The sequence below is a fragment of the Hyperoodon ampullatus genome (assembly GCF_949752795.1).
Source record: "Hyperoodon ampullatus genome assembly, chromosome: 3".
NCBI classification, from domain to species: Eukaryota; Metazoa; Chordata; class Mammalia; order Artiodactyla; family Ziphiidae; genus Hyperoodon; species Hyperoodon ampullatus.
Window position 1 is genome coordinate 179,222,246 of NC_136916.1, and position 18,067 is coordinate 179,240,312.

General features: G+C 62.4%; 1 protein-coding gene across 1 annotated transcript in view; it reads right to left on the reverse strand.

The window, feature by feature from the left end:
- Positions 1-635: 635 nt before the first annotated feature.
- The window catches only part of AHNAK2 (AHNAK nucleoprotein 2), a gene marked incomplete at its 5' end in the record, with an annotated part of 32,604 nt that continues 15,172 nt past the window's right edge, over positions 636-18,067 (reverse strand). The window contains 6 exons of the mRNA XM_079699220.1: positions 636-14,772; positions 14,905-15,089; positions 15,473-15,623; positions 16,408-16,491; positions 17,256-17,354; positions 17,457-17,515. Coding sequence (XP_079555346.1) covers positions 1,120-14,772; positions 14,905-15,089; positions 15,473-15,623; positions 16,408-16,491; positions 17,256-17,354; positions 17,457-17,515 — 14,231 coding nt within the window. The 3' untranslated portion in view covers positions 636-1,119. The remainder of the gene's footprint in view (positions 14,773-14,904; positions 15,090-15,472; positions 15,624-16,407; positions 16,492-17,255; positions 17,355-17,456; positions 17,516-18,067) is intronic.

Below are 18,067 nucleotides of genomic sequence, written 5' to 3' on the forward strand. Positions count from 1 at the left end.
TCCCCCCAACCTGCCCCCGCCCCAGGGGGCGGGAGGGTCCCAGCCCTGCTCTTCTTCCTGTAGCCTCAGCCATGAGAGCGGCCACTCCTCTCCAAGCAGAAGGGAGGTGGCACAGGCTCCAGCTCCCACTCCGAGCGCATCGTGCCCACGGGCCCCTGAGGGGCGTCTGAAGGCAGCCGGGAGGAGATCTGACCCCTGGAAGTTTGTAGGAAACTCCTTCAACCTTGTTCTGAATCTGCTTCCCGTGGGCTGCTTGGAGAGGAGGGCCGCCACGGCAAAGGGAAGCCTCTGAGATGGGCCCCCATCGTGGCCGAGGAGCCAGCTACCCGTCCCCGGCCCCCGAGGCCAAGGGCCCCTCTGTGTGCGGTCCCTGCTCTGCCCACCACCCACGCCTTGAGCTGCCTCCCAGCTGGGGGTGGGGGCGTGTGTCTGTGTCCCCGGCCACACTGTGGACTCCTGGGCCTAGCCTTCTTCCTCTTGGTCTCTCGCAGCCGCTGGCTCAGAGGAGGGTCTGGACAGACAAAAGGATGAGTGAGCCGCCCTTGACTCTGCTTTCCAGAGCGACCTAGGATGGAGCGCGTGGGGGAGAGCCGGGCTGAATTCCAACCCAGAACAAAACACCTCGCAGTCATCACTGGGGAAGCAGCACTTGCTTTATTGCCCGTCCAGGGTCCAGGGAGCAGCCAAGTAGGTCCCACCTGCATGGCTGCAGCGGGTACACTGAGGGGCTGGGCACGCCGCGGGGTGGGGGGTACCGGCAGGCAAGCGGACGCCTGCAGACCATCTCGTGGGAACTCACGGCCGTCTGAACGACCTCTGCTGGCTCGCCCGCCCCCAGCCCAGTGCGCGGGCATCGTCACACAAAGCAGCCCAAAGCTTGCCGCGCTGGCGGCGAGACATCCAACAGCGGAGTGAGCTGGCTGTAAGCGAGCGGGGAACGGGGTCTCCTGTAATATGCCGGACTCTGCCGGAAAGAGCGAAACGACCTTCACCGGGAGGCAGCACCAGGACAGGAGCTGAACCCCAAACGACCTCTGCACCCACAGCCGTCACAGCCCCTTCTCCAAGCAGCAGCTGTGTTCTCGAGGGCCTCGTGGGCAGGGATCTCGAGTAACGTGTCTAACGAAGACCCTCAGGAGCACAGGACCCTGTGTGGGGCCGGGGTCTCGCGGGGAGTGCGGGTGCCGCCTCTGCTGCCGAGGCTCTGGGGGGCCGGCCCGTTTGGGGTCCCCCTTTGGGAGGGCTGTGTGAGGGTGGGGCGCCGCCGCTCCCGGGCATCTCTGCTTCGCTCTCGGTGCTGTGAATCAAGGTGGACACACGCGTCCTCACGGTGGGAGCTTCGCAGGGCCTCCTTTCGTCTGTCCGTCTATCCTCACTTGGTGGTGGGCCCGGATGCAGGTTCATCCCGCCCTCTGGGCCCTGCTCCAGCAGGACCAGCCCCGTCCTTGCTGCAGACGTGGTCATAGCTCTGGCGCCCGGCCTGGCGCCTGCCGTCTCCGCCGGCTCCCCATCCCCCTCACCCTCTGGGGAGAAGCTTTCTGGGGCATCAAAGAACGTGACCGCTTGTTCTTGGGGTGTTTGCCCTGCCGGAGCTGCCTCGTCTTCAGAGCTTTCGCTCTTCTCGGTGGGAGAGGAGAGTCCTAATGTGGGAAATCGAAACCAGCCCGCCTTCTGGGGCTTCTTGGGTAGCGCTGCCTCGGGCCGCGCCCCAGCCTGTGTCTGGACGGCAGCCGACGCGCGGGCTTCATCTTTGGAATCAGCGCGTGGCTCTTCGGCAGAGGAAGAGAACCCAATGTTCGGAAGCCAAAACCTGAACAGACCAGAAGATCTTTTACTTTCTGGTTTCTCTTTTGGAGCCCTGTCTTCCTCTGCCGGGGAGGTAGCTGCCTCCCCGCTGTCTTCTTCAGGGGGAAATTCGAGAACTTCTGCAGCCTCGTCGTCGACGTCGGAGCAGCTGTCGGCACCCTGGTGGCCAGAGTTCACTTTGGGCGTGAATGTTGGCCGTCCAGGCACACTGACACTGGCTGAGATCACTCCAAACGGCTCTCCGGTGTCCGGCTGCAGACCTCCGGGGGCGGGTTCTGCTCCCGGGGCGGCTTGTTTGGGAGCCTCCTGCAGGCCCTCCCTCAGCCGGGAGTCTCGGACACTCACCCGCGTGCGGGGCTCCGGCATCTTCACCTTGAGCAAAGAGAATCCGTAAGAAGCTGTTTGGATCTCGGACGCGGGGATCTCCAACTGCCGCACGACCTGGGTGGAAATAGCCTCGGGTCCCGAGAGGTCAGCCAACTCTGCCGTCACCCTGCTGTGGACGGCGACCTCGGGGCTCTCTCCCTGTGCACGCTGAATGTGCACTCTGACCTTGGAAATGGGGGAAGCTTCCGGGGGGAAGTCAAGGGCCACGGGCTGCTCCCCGGGGGTCTCAGCACCTGCCTTCAGGATGCTGGCACCCCAGACTCCTGGGCTTTCCTCGTGCAGGGCGTGGGCAAGGTTGCTCCCTGGGCACCGCACTTCTGTCACGGCGGGGATAAAGACGTCGGCCTCGGAGCTGGGGTCAGGAAAGGCGAACCTTGGCACGCTTAACCTGGGCAGTTTGACCGTTACCACGGAGCCTTCCCAGGGCTGACCCATGTTAATGACAGAAACCTGGGACAGCCCGTCGGTCCTGGACGCCTTCAGTTTAATGGGGCCTTCAGGCTGGGAGGACCATTCCTCTGCCCTCCCCTGCCTCGCAGCGAGGCCCAGCCCTGCAGGCCCAGCAGGAGGGGCCTGGGTTCCTGAAAGCCTGCCGCTGGGCATCTGAAGAGGGAGGGAGCCTTCGCCTGGACGGACCCTGGCCTCGGAAGGGGGAAGGTCCGCAGCGGGCACCCCTGCAGGAGAGAGGTGCGGCTCTGAGCCTTTGTCCTCAAGGTTTCTCTTTAGGACATCTGCATCTGCGTAGGACGCGAGCTCCGCAGCTGCCTCGTCTGCCCCTGCCTCTGGGGACTGCAGGGACATAGCTTCTTCCACCTCTGACCCAGGAACCCCCTGAGCCCCGACCGGAGCTGGTCTTTCTCCTTCCCTCAGTGCGCTGGCAGCAGGCGCGGGCACTGGCGCCCCCTGAGCCCCAGCCACCCCCCTCTCCTTGGCGGAGCGTCGGAGGCTGGGCAGGCGGAGCGCGGGCATCCTGAACCAGCCCCCCTGCGAGGCCGCGCTCTCCACCGCGGGAGCGTCCACATCTGCTGGGCTGCAGGACGGCTGCTGGGGGTCTCCTACTGAGGGGGCCGTCGCCTCGCCGAGAGGCTGGCTTGCCGAGCCGTCCCGAAGCCCGTGCCCTTGGCTGCTGTGTGCCAGAGACGGAGGGTCACCAGCTGACGAACTCACCCCCACCTTGGGCTTGCTGGGTCTGAGGTCTGGTCTGGCAAAGTCCAAAAGGGGAGCATGGGCCTGTGGCAGATGGGGGTCCACGCCCGCTCCTTCTGGGGGGCCGACCACCGTGCCGGTGCCCCCAGCACCAACCTCACTACTAGCCCTCTCTGTGGCACGAGCGCCACCCCCCGCCGGGGACCTAGAGCGTGGAGCAGCGGGGTCTCCCCATGGCAGGCCGGGCCCTCCCTCTGGAGTGAGCACTGTGAGAGGTGCGTGTTCCAGCACAGCGCAGCCAGGCGACTTCATGCCTTTCTCCTCTCCGTCCTTCTCCGGAGGCACGTCCACAGCCACCTCCACTGCAGACACAGGACACCCAGGGGGCACGCCTTTGTGACCCGTGTCCACAGCCACGCTGAGCTCTGCGTCATCCAGGCTGCATTCAGGGTCCCCTGGGGGCACCGCCCCCTTCTTTGGGGACCACCTGAATGACGGAAGCTTGATCCACGGCATTTTTAAGGGACTATCTTTCCCTCCACGTTTAGTATCTTCAGCTGAGGTCTCACCTGCAGCCACTGCCGACAGCCCCGCGCTGCGTGGCACAGCTGTGGAGTCCAGGCCCCGGGCAGGGCCAGTAGTGGATAGAGAGGGGGCACAATCCCCAGCACCGGCCTCCACCTCTGCATCAGCTGCTTCTGGGACAGAAAACCCGAACTTTGGTGGATGAAACTTAGGAAAACTCACCCGACCATATGATGCAAGAAACATGGGGTCCACAGGGCCAGCGGGACTGTCAGTCTGGGACACTGCAACTCTCTCCTGGGTTGGGAGACTGGCAGAACTTCCCGTGCTGGGAAGATAGGCGTTGTTCTGGGAACAAGGGGCAGCTTCCAGAGGGAGCTCCGGGGGGGCGGCAGCTCCGGGGAGAGTCACCTGGTATTTTGTGAGTATGATGCCCTCGGCAGGAGACAGAGAGGCAGGCTCGGCGTGGATACCACTGAGATCAAGGCTGCCAGAAAGACCAGGCCAACCCAGCCAGGGAAGAGGCACGGACGGCTCCCTGGTGGCCAAATCCTGCGTCAAAGATTCACCACCACTAAATTCTGAGAACGTGACAGAGGTACTTGGGGGCAGAGAAACCCCAAAATAAACATCTACTGGTGCAGAACTTTTGAAGGATTTGCCAGACGAAGAGAAGACTTCGGGAATTTTAAAATGTGATTTCTTGATTTGGATATTACCTCCGCTTTCCATTTCAATGTTTCTAACTCTGGCGGCCACCTCCTCGTCCCCCAGGGACACGTCGCCCACCAGCTTGCCGCCCATGGCCTGGGTGTCCACCTCCACACTGGGCAGCGACATCTCCACATTGGGGGCCGTCACCTCGCCCTTGGTGTCCTTCAAATCCAGGTTGGGCCCCTTGATGTCCACCTGGGGGGCCCTGATGTCCACCTCGGGCACCTTGATGCTGGGCATGTGCACCCTAGACAGGTGGCCCTTGAGTCCGATTCCCGCTGCTGCTTCCTTGGGCTCTGCTTCTACAATGTGGCCCTCTGGGAGCTTCATGCCCACCTCGGCAGCCTTAACCTCCAGCTCTGTGGAGGGCAGCTTGATGCTGAGGTCACTGGTCATGCTGTCGGCCTGCACCAAGGGCAGGGTCACCTCGGCTTGGGCCTTGGGCATGGACCCCTCCAAGGAGGCTTCGATGGACTTACTGGGCACTGACACCCCAAAGGATGGCATCTTGAACTTGGGCATTTTGAACTTGCTGTCTCTGGCGGCCACCTCCTTGTCCCCCAGGGACATGTCGCCCTCCAGCTTGGTGCCCGCCGCCTGGGTGTCCACCTCCACGCTGGGCAGTGACACCTCCACGTCGGGGGCCGTCACCTCACCCTTGGCGTCCTTCAGATCCAGTTTGTGCCCCTTGATGTCCACCTTGGGCACCTTGATGCTGGGCATCTGCACCTTGGGCAGGTGGTCCTTGAGTCCAATTCCCGCTGCCACTTCCTTGGGCTTTGCTTCGGCAATGTGGCCCTCTGGGAGCTTCAGGCCCACTTCGGTGGCCTTGACCTCCAGCTCGGCGGAGGGCAGCTCAATGGTGAAGTCGCTGGTCTTGCCGTGGGCCTGCACTGAGGGCAGGGTTACCTCGGTCTGGGCCTTGGGCATGGACACCTCCACAGTGGCCTTGACGGACATGCTGGGTGCCGACACCCCAATGGACGGCATCTTGAACTTGGGCATTTTGAACTTGCTGTCTCTGGCGGCCACCTCCTTGTCCCCAAGGGACACATCGCCCGCCAGCATGATGCCCGCGGCCTGGGTGTCCACCTCCACGCTGGGCAGCGACACCTCCACGTCGGGGGCTGTCACCTCACCCTTGGCGTCCTGCAGGTCCAGTTTGGGCCCCTTGATGTCCACCTGGGGGGCCTTGATGTCCACCTTGGGCACCTTGATGCTGGGCTTCTGAACCTTGGTCAGGTGGCCTTTGAGACCAATTCCCGCTGCCACTTCCTTGGGCTCTGCTCTCGGAAGGTGGCCCTCTGGGAGCTTCACACCCACCTCGGCACCCTTGACCTCCAGCTCGGCAGAGGGCAGCTTGATGCTGACGTCACTGGTCTTCATGTCGGCCTGCACCGAGGGCAAGGTCACCTGGGCTTGGGCCATGGCTATGGACTCATCCAAGGCGGCTTCAACGGACTTGCTGGGAGCCGACACCTCAAAGGATGGCATCTTGAATTTGGGCATTTTGAACTTGCTGTCTCTGGCGGCCACCTCTTTGTCCCCAAGGGCGACGTCGCCCTCCAGCTTGAAGCCCGCTACCTGGGTGTCCACCTCCACGCTGGGCAGCGACACCTCCACGTCGGAGGTCGTCACCTTGACCTTGGCATCCTTCAGGTCCAGTTTGGGCCCCTTGATGTCCACCTGGGGGGCCTTGAAGTCTGCCTCGGGCACCTTGATGCTGGGTCCAGTCACCTTGGGCAGGTGGCCCTTAAGCCCGATTCCCCCCACTGCTTCCTTGGGCTCTATTTCGGGAAGGTGGCCCTCCGGGAGCTTCACGCCGACCTCGGCAGCCTTGACCTCCAGCTCGGTGGAGGGCAGCTCGATGCTGAGGTCACTGGTCTTCACGTCGGCCTGCAGCGAGGGCAGGGTCACCTTGGCCTTGGCCTTGGGCACGGACACCTCCACAGTGGCCTTGACAGACTTGCTGGGCGTTGACACCCCAAAGGACGGTATCTTGAACTTGGGCATTTTGAACTTGCTGTCTCTGGCGGCCACCTCCTTGTCCCCAAGGGACACGTCACCCTCCAGCTTGCTGCCCACAAACTGAGTGTCCACCTCCACGCTGGGCAGCGACACTTCCACGTCAGGGACCGTCCCCTCACCCTTGGCGTCCTTCAGGTCCAGTTTGGGCCCCTTGATGTCCACCTTGGGCACCTTGATGCTGGGCATCTGCACCTTGGGCAGGTGGCCCTTGAGTCCAATTCCCGCTGCCGCTTGCTTGGGCTCCCCTTTGGGAAGGTGGCCCTCCGGGAGCTTCACGCCCACCTCGGCAACCTTGACCTCCAGCTCGGCGGAGGGCAGCTCGATGCTGAGGTCACTGGTCTTGCCGTCGGCCTGCACCGAGGGCAGAGTCACCTCAGCCTGGGCCTTGGGCACGGACACCTCCACGGTGGCCTTGACGGACTTGCTGGGTTCTGACACCCCAATGGACGGCATCTTGAACTTGGGCATTTTGAACTTGCTGTCTGTGACGGCCACCTTCTTGTCCCCCAGGGACCCGTCACCCTCCAGCTTGCTGCCCGCGGCCTGGGTGTCCACCTCCACACTGGGCAGCGACACCTCCACGTCGGGGGTCATCACCTCGCCCTTGGCATACTGCAGGTCCAGTTTGGGCCCCTTGATATCCACCTGGGAGGCCTTGATGTCCACCTCGGGCACCTTGATGCTGGGTCCAGTCACCTTGGGCAGGTGGCCCTTAAGCCCGATTCCCCCCACTGCTTCCTTGGGCTCTATTTCGGGAAGGTGGCCCTCCGGGAGCTTCATGCCCACCTCGGCAGCCTTGACCTCCAGCTCGGCGGAGGGCAGCTCGATGCTGAGGTCACTGATCTTAACGTCAGCCTGCAGCGAGGGCACGGTCACTTCGGCCTGGGCCTTGGGCATGGACACTTCCACAGCGGCCGCGACGGACTTGCTGGGTGCTGAGCCCCCGAAGGACGGCATCTTGAACTTGGGCATTTTGAACTTGCTGTCTCTGGCGGCCACTTCCTTATCCCCCAGGGACGCGTTGCCCTCCAGCTTGCTGCCCGCGGCCTTTGTGTCCATGTCCACGCTGGCCAGCGACACTTCCACGTTGGGTGTCGTCACCTCGCCCTTGGCGTCCTGAAGGTCCAGTTTGGGCCCCTTGATGTCCACCTGGGGGGCCTTGATGTCCACCTTGGGCACCTTGATGCTGGGCATCTGCACCTTGGGCAGGTGGCCCTTGAGTCCAATTCCTGCTGCCACTTCCTTGGGCTCTGCTTCGGCAATGTGGCCCTCTGGGAGCTTCAGGCCCACTTCGGTGGCCTTGACCTCCAGCTCGGCAGAGGGCAGCTCAATGGTGAAGTCACTGGTCTTGACGTCGGCCTGCACCGAGGGCAGGGTCACCTCGGCCTGGGCCTTGGGCACGGACACCTCCACGGTGGCCTTGACAGACTTGCTGGGTGCTGACACCCCAATGGACGGCATCTTGAACTTGGGCATTTTGAACTTGCTGTCTCTGACGGCCACCTCTTTGTCCCCAAGGGACACGTCGCCCGCCAGCATGATGCCTGCGGCCTCAGTGTCCACTGCCACGCTGGGCAGTGACAGCTCCACATCACGGGCCGTCACCTCGCCGTTGGTGTCCTTCAGGTCCAGTTTGGGCCCCTTGATATCCACCTGGGAGGCCTTGATGTCCACCTTGGGCACCTTGATGCTGGGCATCTGCACCTTGGGCATGTGGCCCTTGAGTCCAATTCCCGCTGCCACTTCCTTGGGCTCTGCTTCGGCAATGTGGCCCTCTGGGAGCTTCAGGCCCACTTCGGTGGCCTTGACCTCCAGCTCGGCAGAGGGCAGCTCGATGGTGAAGTCACTGGTCTTGACGTCGGCCTGCACCGAGGGCAGAGTCACCTCAGCCTGGGCCTTGGGCACGGACACCTCCATGGTGGCCTTGACGGACTTGCTGGGTTCTGACATGCCAATGGACGGCATCTTGAACTTGGGCATTTTGAACTTGCTGTCTGTGACGGCCACCTTCTTGTCCCCCAGGGACCCGTCACCCTCCAGCTTGCTGCCCGCGGCCTGGGTGTCCACCTCCACACTGGGCAGCGACACCTCCACGTCGGGGGTCATCACCTCGCCCTTGGCGTACTGCAGGTCCAGTTTGGGCCCCTTGATATCCACCTGGGAGGCCTTGATGTCCACCTCGGGCACCTTGATGCTGGGTCCAGTCACCTTGGGCAGGTGGCCCTTAAGCCCGATTCCCCCCACTGCTTCCTTGGGCTCTATTTCGGGAAGGTGGCCCTCCGGGAGCTTCATGCCCACCTCGGCAGCCTTGACCTCCAGCTCGGCGGAGGGCAGCTCGATGCTGAGGTCACTGATCTTAACGTCAGCCTGCAGCGAGGGCACGGTCACTTCGGCCTGGGCCTTGGGCATGGACACTTCCACAGCGGCCGCGACGGACTTGCTGGGTGCTGAGCCCCCGAAGGACGGCATCTTGAACTTGGGCATTTTGAACTTGCTGTCTCTGGCGGCCACTTCCTTATCCCCCAGGGACGCGTCGCCCTCCAGCTTGCTGCCCGCGGCCTTTGTGTCCATGTCCACGCTGGCCAGCGACACTTCCACGTTGGGTGTCGTCACCTCGCCCTTGGCGTCCTGAAGGTCCAGTTTGGGCCCCTTGATGTCCACCTGGGGGGCCTTGATGTCCACCTTGGGCACCTTGATGCTGGGCATCTGCACCTTGGGCAGGTGGCCCTTGAGTCCAATTCCTGCTGCCACTTCCTTGGGCTCTGCTTCGGCAATGTGGCCCTCTGGGAGCTTCAGGCCCACTTCGGTGGCCTTGACCTCCAGCTCGGCAGAGGGCAGCTCAATGGTGAAGTCACTGGTCTTGCCGTGGGCCTGCACTGATGTTACCTCGGTCTGGGCCTTGGGCACGGACACCTGCACAGCAACCTCGTCGGACTTGCTGGGCGCTGACACCCCAAAGGACGGCATCTTGAACTTGGGCATTTTGAACTTGCTGTCTCTGGCGGTCACCTCCTTGTCTCCAAGGGCTATGTCGCCCTCCTGCTTGGAGCACACTACCTGGGTGTCCACCTCCACACTGGGCAGCGACACCTCCACGTCGGAGGCCGTCACCTTGACCTTGGCATCCTTCAGGTCCAGTTTGGGCCCCTTGATGTCCACCTGGTGGTCCTTGATGTCCACCTTGGGCACCTTGATGCTGGGTCCTGTCACCTTGGGCAGGTGGCCCTTAAGCCCGATTCCCTCCACTGTTTCCTTGGGCTCTATTTCGGGAAGGTGGCCCTCCAGGAGCTTCACGCCGACCTCGGCAGCCTTGACCTCCAGCTCGGTGGAGGGCAGCTCGATGCTGAGGTCACTGGTCTTCATGTCGGCCTGAACCGAGTGCAGGGTCACCGTGTCCTTGGCCTTGGGCACGGACACCTCCACAGTGGCCTTGACAGACTTGCTGGGCGCTGACACCCCAAAGGACGGTATCTTGAACTTGGGCATTTTGAACTTGCTGTCTCTGGCGGCCACCTCCTTGTCTCTAAGGGCGACGTCACCCTCCAGCTTGCTGCCCACGGCCTGGGTGTCCACCTCCACACTGGGCAGCGACACCTCCACGTCGGGGGTCATCACCTCGCCCTTGGCATACTGCAGGTCCAGTTTGGGCCCCTTGATGTCCACCTGGGGGGCCTTGATGTCCACCTCGGGCACCTTGATGCTGGGTCCAGTCACCTTGGGCAGGTGGCCCTTAAGCCCGATTCCCCCCACTGCTTCCTTGGGCTCTATTTCGGGAAGGTGGCCCTCCGGGAGCTTCATGCCCACCTCGGCAGCCTTGACCTCCAGCTCGGCGGAGGGCAGCTCGATGCTGAGGTCACTGATCTTAACGTCAGCCTGCAGCGAGGGCACGGTCACTTCGGCCTGGGCCTTGGGCATGGACACTTCCACAGCGGCCGCGACGGACTTGCTGGGTGCTGAGCCCCCGAAGGACGGCATCTTGAACTTGGGCATTTTGAACTTGCTGTCTCTGGCGGCCACCTCCTTGTCCCCCAGGGACGCGTCGCCCTCCAGCTTGCTGCCCACAGACTGAGTGTCCAGCTCCATGCTGGGCAGTGATACCTCCACGTCGGGGGCCGTCACCTCACCCTTGGTGTCCTTCATGTCCAGTTTGGGCCCCTTGATGTCCACCTTGGGCACCTTGATGCTGGGCTTCTGCACCTTGGGCAGGTGGCCCTTGAGTCCAATTCCTGCTGCCACTTCCTTGGGCTCTGCTTCGGCAATGTGGCCCTCTGGGAGCTTTAGGCCCACTTCTGTGGCCGTGACCTCCAGCTCGGTGGAAGGCAGCTCGATGATGAGGTCACTGGTCTTCACGTCAGCCTGAACCGAGGGTCGGGTCACCTTGGCCTGGGCCTTGGGCACGGACACCTCCATAGTGTCCTTGATGGACTTGCTGGGCGCTGACACCCCAAAGGACGGCATCTTGAACTTGGGCATTTTGAACTTGCTGTCTCTGGTGGTCACCTCCTTGTCTCCATGGGCTATGTCGCCCTCCAGCTTGGAGCCCACTACCTGGGTGTGCACCTCCACACTGGGCAGCGACACCTCCATGTCGGAGGCCGTCACCTTAACCTTGGCATCCTTCAGGTCCGGTTTTGGCACCTTGATGTCCACCTGAGGGGCCTTGATGTCCACCTTGGGCACCTTGATGCTGGGCATCTGCACCTTGGGCAGGTGGCCCTTGAGTCCAATTCCTGCTGCCACTTCCTTGGGCTCTGCTTCGGCAATGTGGCCCTCTGGGAGCTTTAGGCCCACTTCTGTGGCCTTGACCTCCAGCTCGGCAGAGGGCAGCTCGATGTTGAGGTCACTGGTCTTCACGTCGGCCAGAACCGAGGGCAGGGTCACCTCGGCCTGGGCCTTGGGCACGGACACCTCCACGGTGGCCTTGACGGACTTGCTGGGTTCCGACACCCCAATGGATGGCATTGTGAACTTGGGCATTTTGAACTTGCTGTCTCTGGAGGCCACTTCCTTGTCCCCCAGGGACACGTCGCCCGCCAGCATGATGCCTGCGGCCTCAGTGTCCACCGCCACGCTGGGCAGTGACAGCTCCACATCACGGGCCGTCACCTCGCCGTTGGTGTCCTTCAGGTCCAGTTTGGGCCCCTTGATGTCCACCTTGGGCACTTTGATGCTGGGCATCTGCACCTTGGGCAGGTGGCCCTTGAGTCCAATTCCTGCTGCCACTTCCTTGGGCTCTGCTTCGGCAATGTGGCCCTCTGGGAGCTTCAGGCCCACTTCGGCAGCCTTGACCTCCAGCTCGGCAGAGGGCAACTCGATGCTGAGGTCACTGATCTTAACGTCAGCCTGCAGCGAGGGCACGGTCACTTCGGCCTGGGCCTTGGGCATGGACACTTCCACAGCGGCCTCGACGGACTTGCGGGGTGCTGACCCCCCGAAGGACGGCATCTTGAACTTGGGCATTTTGAACTTGCTGTCTCTGGCGGCCACCTCCTTGTCCCCAAGGGACACGTCGCCTTCCAGCTTGCTGCCCACGGACTGAGTGTCCACCTCCACGCTTGGCAGTGACACCTCCACGTCAGGGACCGTCACTTCACCCTTGGCGTCCTTCAGGTCCAATTTGGGCCCCTTGATGTCCACCTTAGGCACTTTGATGCTGGGCATCTGCACCTTGGGCAGGTGGCCCTTGGGTCCAATTCCTGCTGCCACTTCCTTGGGCTCTGCTTCGGCAATGTGGCCCTCTGGGAGCTTCAGGCCCACTTCTGTGGCCTTGACCCCCAGCTCGGCAGAGAGCAGCTCAATGCTGAGGTCACTGGTCTTCACGTCAGCCTGAACTGAGGGCAGGGTCACCTCGGCCTGGGCCTTGGGCACGGACACCTCCATAGTGGCCTTGACGGACTTGCTGGGCGCTGACACCCCAAAGGACGGCATCTTGAACTTGGGCATTTTGAACTTGCTGTCTCTGGCGGTCACCTCCTTGTCTCCAAGGGTGACGTCGCCCTCCAGCTTGGAGCCCGCTACTTGGGTGTCCACCTCCACGCTGGGCAGCGACACCTCCACGTCGGAGGCCGTCACCTTGACCTTGGCATCCTTCAGGTCCAGTTTTGGTACCTTGATGTCCACCTGGGGGGCCTTGATGTCCACCTCAGGCACCTTGATGCTGGGTCCAGTCACCTTGGGCAGGTGGCCCTTAAGACCGATTCCCCCCACTGTTTCCTTGGGCTCTATTTCGGGAAGGTGGCCCTCCGGGAGCTTCACACTGACCTCGGCAGCCTTGACCTCCAGCTCGGCGGAGGGCAGCTCGATGCTGAGGTCACTGGTCTTCACGTCGGCCTGCAGCGAGGGCAGGGTCACCTCGGCCTGGGCCTTGGGCACGGACACCTCCACGGTGGCCTCGACTGACTTGCTGGGCGCTGACCCCCCAAAGGACGGCATCTTGAACTTGGGCATTTTGAACTTGCTGTCTCTGGCGGCCACCTCCTTGTCCCCCAGGGACACGTCGCCCTCCAGCTTGCTGCCCACGGACTGAGTGTCCACCTCCACACTGGGCAGCGACACCTCCACGTCAGGGACCGTCCCCTCACCCTTGGCGTCCTTCAGGTCCAGTTTGGGCCCCTTGATGTCCACCTTGGGCACCTTGATGCTGGGCTTCTGCACCTTGGGCAGGTGGCCCTTGAGTCCAATTCCTGCTGTCACTTTCTTGGGCTCTGCTTCGGCAATGTGGCCCTCTGGGAGCTTTAGGCCCACTTCTGTGGCCTTGACCTCCAGCTCGACAGAGGGCAGCTCGATGCTGAGGTCACTGGTCTTCACGTCAGCCTGAACTGAGGGCAGGGTCACCTCGGCCTGGGCCTTGGGCACGGACACCTCCACAGTGGTCTTGACGGACTTGCTGGGTGCTGACACCCCGAAGGACGGCATCTTGAACTTGGGCATTTTGAACTTGCTGTCTGTCTCTAGTGCATCTTTGCCTTTTCTGTCCATCTCCAATGTCACTGCCGTGATGCTGCTTTCCTTTTCCTTCTCTGTTTCCTGGAGTTGTGTCACTTTGTCTCCTTTTGCCTCCTTCGCTGGTGACCACCCAAAGGAGGGCAGCTTGAACTTTAGCGTTTTCATCTTTCCCTCCTTTTCGTCCACGTGCTGGTCCCCAGCCTTGCTGTCCTCGCCTCTCTGCCGGGCTGCACCTTCCTCCGTTTCTCCCCCCTCCTGTGCTGGCAGGTGGCCTGGGGCTTGTCTGCTCCTGTGCATGTCTGCTCCACCTGCATCCCCCTTCTTGGCCTCCGTGTCCTCACCAGAGTCCCTTCTCTGCTGTGGTCCCCCCTGGAGAGCTGTCGTGGCTCCTTCTTTCTCGAGCACTTTTTCTTTGTAAAGTCCAAACCTGGGTGTCTTTAAAGTGGGTATGCGGACATGGAATTCTGGTTGGTGGTTTTGGTGGCTGCCTTGGTCTGCTGAGTCTTGCAGAGACAGTCTGGCAATGCCAATCTCCAGCGTCTGCGTGCCTTCCGTGGCCCCCTCCCTGCTCTGTCTTGGGGCTGGGCCCGCCCCGGCTTTTCCCTGGGGCACAGTCTCCCCCTTGTCCCTGGCCTCTTTTGTCTTTCTTCGGAGTCTGGGTGCTGGGCCGGCCCCTTCCCCCGGGGCTCCCTCAATGGGGAGGCCGGGCTCTGCGGGGGGCTCGGCGTCCTCTGGCACCCCTGCCGTCCTGTCCTCTCTCCCGCCATGTGCAGCAGCCCTGGCGGCCTCTCGCCCGGAATCCCAGGGCCCTGTCTCCACCAGGACCCCAGCCTGGACTGTCCCACCGTGGGCTCCCCTGCCCGACAGCCCCTTCCCTGAGCCCACCCGGAATCTCAGGTTCGGGAAACTTCTCTTCTGCTGCGTGCCTGGCCCTGCTTCCGGCACCTGCTCCTCTTCCGGGAGCTGGGCCTCCGTGTCTGTGCTCGTGGGGGACAGGTCAGGCATGTCCCCTCGCTCATAGGCCTCCGAGGAGCTGTGTGACCTCCGGGGCCCTGGCCCACGCTTGCTCTTTAGAGCTTGGAATTTGGGCCAGGAGAGCCGCTCCCTCCGGGGCTGCCTGCCTCTGCCCTCCCTGGGCTTGGAGATGAGCCTCTCCTGGTCTCCATCTTCCTGCAGCGTCTTCGTGGGGGTCTCCGAGCGCCCGTCGGCGATATCCTGGTCCTGAAACAGGGAGAGAGAACCTTCTGGGCCCCTGTACAGGGAGTCGGAGGCAGGGGCTCCGGGGACGGGAGGCGGTGGTGGGGGTCCCAGGGGCCCGGCCGGGGCCCAGCTCCGCGGACCACGCGACCTCACCTGCTTCCTGCTGCCCCTCGAGCCACGCCGAGCGCCGCCGGAAGCTCCCTCCTCGTCCTCCCCGGCAGGAAGTTTCCGTTTGATTGTGAACTGAACCTTGTAAGGCTCTGAATACTGAAGGATTTTGAGAGCATCTTCGTATTTAATGTCGTCAAAGAATATGGTTGTGCTGAGCAGCTGATCCCCTAGACGAAGAGAGCGGTCCCCACGCCTTAGCATCCCGGACCTCGTCGGGCCTCACGAGAGGGGTCCACAGGGGTGCGTGACCGAGAGGGCAACCCCGCTCGGGCTGCCCGGCCCCTTCCTTCTCTTGAGCCCCGGGTGGGAAGGAGCCCCCATTTCCAAGCAGAAAACCTGTCAGAGCGAGTGGTCCCAGCCTGGACACCGCTAAGCAGTCTCTAGGGGCTCATCTGAGTCCACTGTGGCCTGTCCCCCTCCAAGCCCCCCTAACCTGATGGGACCACGGGGACACGGGGATGGGGCCATCCTGAGTCCACTGTGGCCCATCCCTCTACAGGCCCCCCCATCCTGATGGGACTACGGGGACATGGGGATGGGGCCATGGCACCTTCTCTCAGGCTGAAGAGCTTGGCAGCTGAGGACTCCTTCAGCACTTGCTTGACAAAGATCCCCTGGTCCCCGCCGCCCGTGACAATGTAGCCACTGGCTCCGGCCTCCACCTTGGTCTTCAGTGTCTCCCCCGTCGCCTCCTGCGTGGACTGAGGCAGAATCACATCAGGCCTTGGTGAGCCTGCGCCTATCCCACAGTGGGCGTGGGTGCTGGGAGGCTGCCTCCCCCGAGGCCAGGGACCCCAGCGTCCTCCCATCACTGGGCAGCTGAGCCCGGGCACGGGGTCCAGGCTCTGGGGGAAGCCAGCTGCAGCTGTCTCAGTTGGGAGCAGCCTCCCTTGTCCTCGTCCCCACCTGCCAGGACTCAGGAGCAGCCCGGCCCCGGCCATCCGGGCCCAGCGGGGCTTGGCAAGCAGAGGGCAGAGTCTTCCGCTTGCACGTGGCCAAGGCGTTCCTTTATCAGCTCCGGGCTCACCACCACACTCACTCCAAGCACCAGTCACATACAAGGTAGCCAGTGCTCAGACCAAGGAGGGCCATAAGTGCTGAGGAAAATACTGGAAGCGGCAGGGCCAGCCTGACCTCGGACACGACAGCTCCTCTGGGTCTGGGAGGGCGTTAGAACTGCTGGGGCCGCCAGTGACAGCAGGCAGCAGCCGTACCCACTGTACAGCTGAGAACACTGAGGTCCGTGCACCCGGGTCCATCTGGTCCTTCACCACGAGAGTAGAGGGGTCTGGGGGAGGCCTGGACCCGTGTTCTGGAGCCCCTGCCCACCCCGGGCCTAATGAGGGAGGTGGCACGCCCTTCCCCAGGGCACAGGGCCACGCGGCCAGCTTTCCGGCTCCTCGCCGTCTCGCTCTGGCCCTGGCTTCCCCCGCTGGAGCCCGTGTGGACAGGCTGCCCCCCCACATCGGCTCCCGGCACACCCACCTCCAGACGGCTCATCCTGGAAAGCGTCTGCGAGTCCCCCAAATCCCGCTTCCACCAGGACCTCCGCCTCCTTGGCGTGTCTTCCTGCAGCAGCGACAGGCAGCGGGTCACCAACCTGCCCCAGCCCAGGGGACAGGAGGGACTCGGGGAGGCCCCAGCTCAGGGGCTAGATCCCCCAGAGTGCGCTGTGTGCAGGGGGAGCTGAGTTCCTCCAGGGGGAAGGTGACTCTGGGCCTTGGTGATTCCCATGGGGCCCAGCCCCCCTGTCCGCAAGTAGAGGGGGCAAAAAAGAAACAGTACAAGAAGGAGGCCTTTGGGACTTCCCTGGCGGTGCAGTGGTTAGGACTCTGTGCTTCCACTGCAGGGGGCATGGTTTCGATCCCTGGTCAGGGAACTAAGATCCCACATGCCGCACAGCACGGCCAAAAGAAGTAAGTACGTAAACAATTCTGAAAAAAGAATGAGGCCTTTAGTAAACACGCCTGGTCCATGCCTTCCCCCAGGTGTCTCCAGAGGTGGCCGCGGGACCCTGTCTGTGTCTCCTCGTCCGAGAGGGCACGTGTGTGCACATATCCTGTGCCCTGTCGCACACAGGAGCACGAGGTCTGTTCCCCACGCACACACACGTGTGCCATCTCAAGTGTGTCCTGGCCAGCTGATGGGAGGGCTCTAGTGAAGGACCGAGGAGTCAGAGAAGACAGCCGAGTGGACACTGCTGTGGCAGGGCAGTGTGGCTGCACAGGTGCGTGCGTGAGTTGCCCACACAGGGGGATGCAGGAGGCGTGGTCACCTGTGGCCGCACACCTGAGCCTTCCCTAAGCCTGTGGGTGTCTGTAGAGCAGGCTTACCGGGAGTCCGAAGCTGGCACCCTCAGTCACGTACTCATAGACAGGCGAGGACCCCTGTGGCCGGGGCCGAATGGTCTCATCCACAGACCCTTCAGTCACCTGGCAGGAGGAGAGAATCAGGTCGCCCTCAGCCACTCGGGCTCTGCTCAAGTCCAGGAAAGGAGGGGGGTGGGGCGCACACCCTCCCTGGACCTCACTTACGGAGTGGTCCTCCTCGGTTTCTGCATCTGGCTCTTCAGCCTGCAACTGCCGGCCAGACACTGCAAAGGGAAAGGATGAGTCAGTGGAGCCTTGCAGGTGGGCAGAGCAGAGGGTGGAGCTGGGGGTAGGGGCCCAGGGGAGGCTGTATACCACAGAGGTGGTGTAACCCTGGACCCTGGGTCTGGGAGCACATGCAGGGGTCCGGGGAGGACCCACAGCCACTGAGCCGGGGAGGTTGTGAGATCAGGTGTGATGGCAGTGAGCCAGGATGGGGGGGGCGGGCTCCGACAAAGTAGATGACTTCACAGATTTAGTCAAAGAAAGCTACTAAACAAATACACAAATAAAACAATAACTACAACCCTGACGGGGAGTCAGAATCCAGAGTTACTATAATATATAAACTATAATGTCCAGCATTCAACAGAAAATGACATGACATGCAAAGAAACAAGTAAGTATGATCCACACTGAGGAACAGAGCGGTTAATGGAAACAAGCTGTGAATGTCCACAGCTGTGGAATGTGGCACAGACTCCAAAGCAACACTCATAAGTTTATTCAAAAAAGTGAAGGAGACCACGTTTAAAGAATTAATGAAAAATATGATG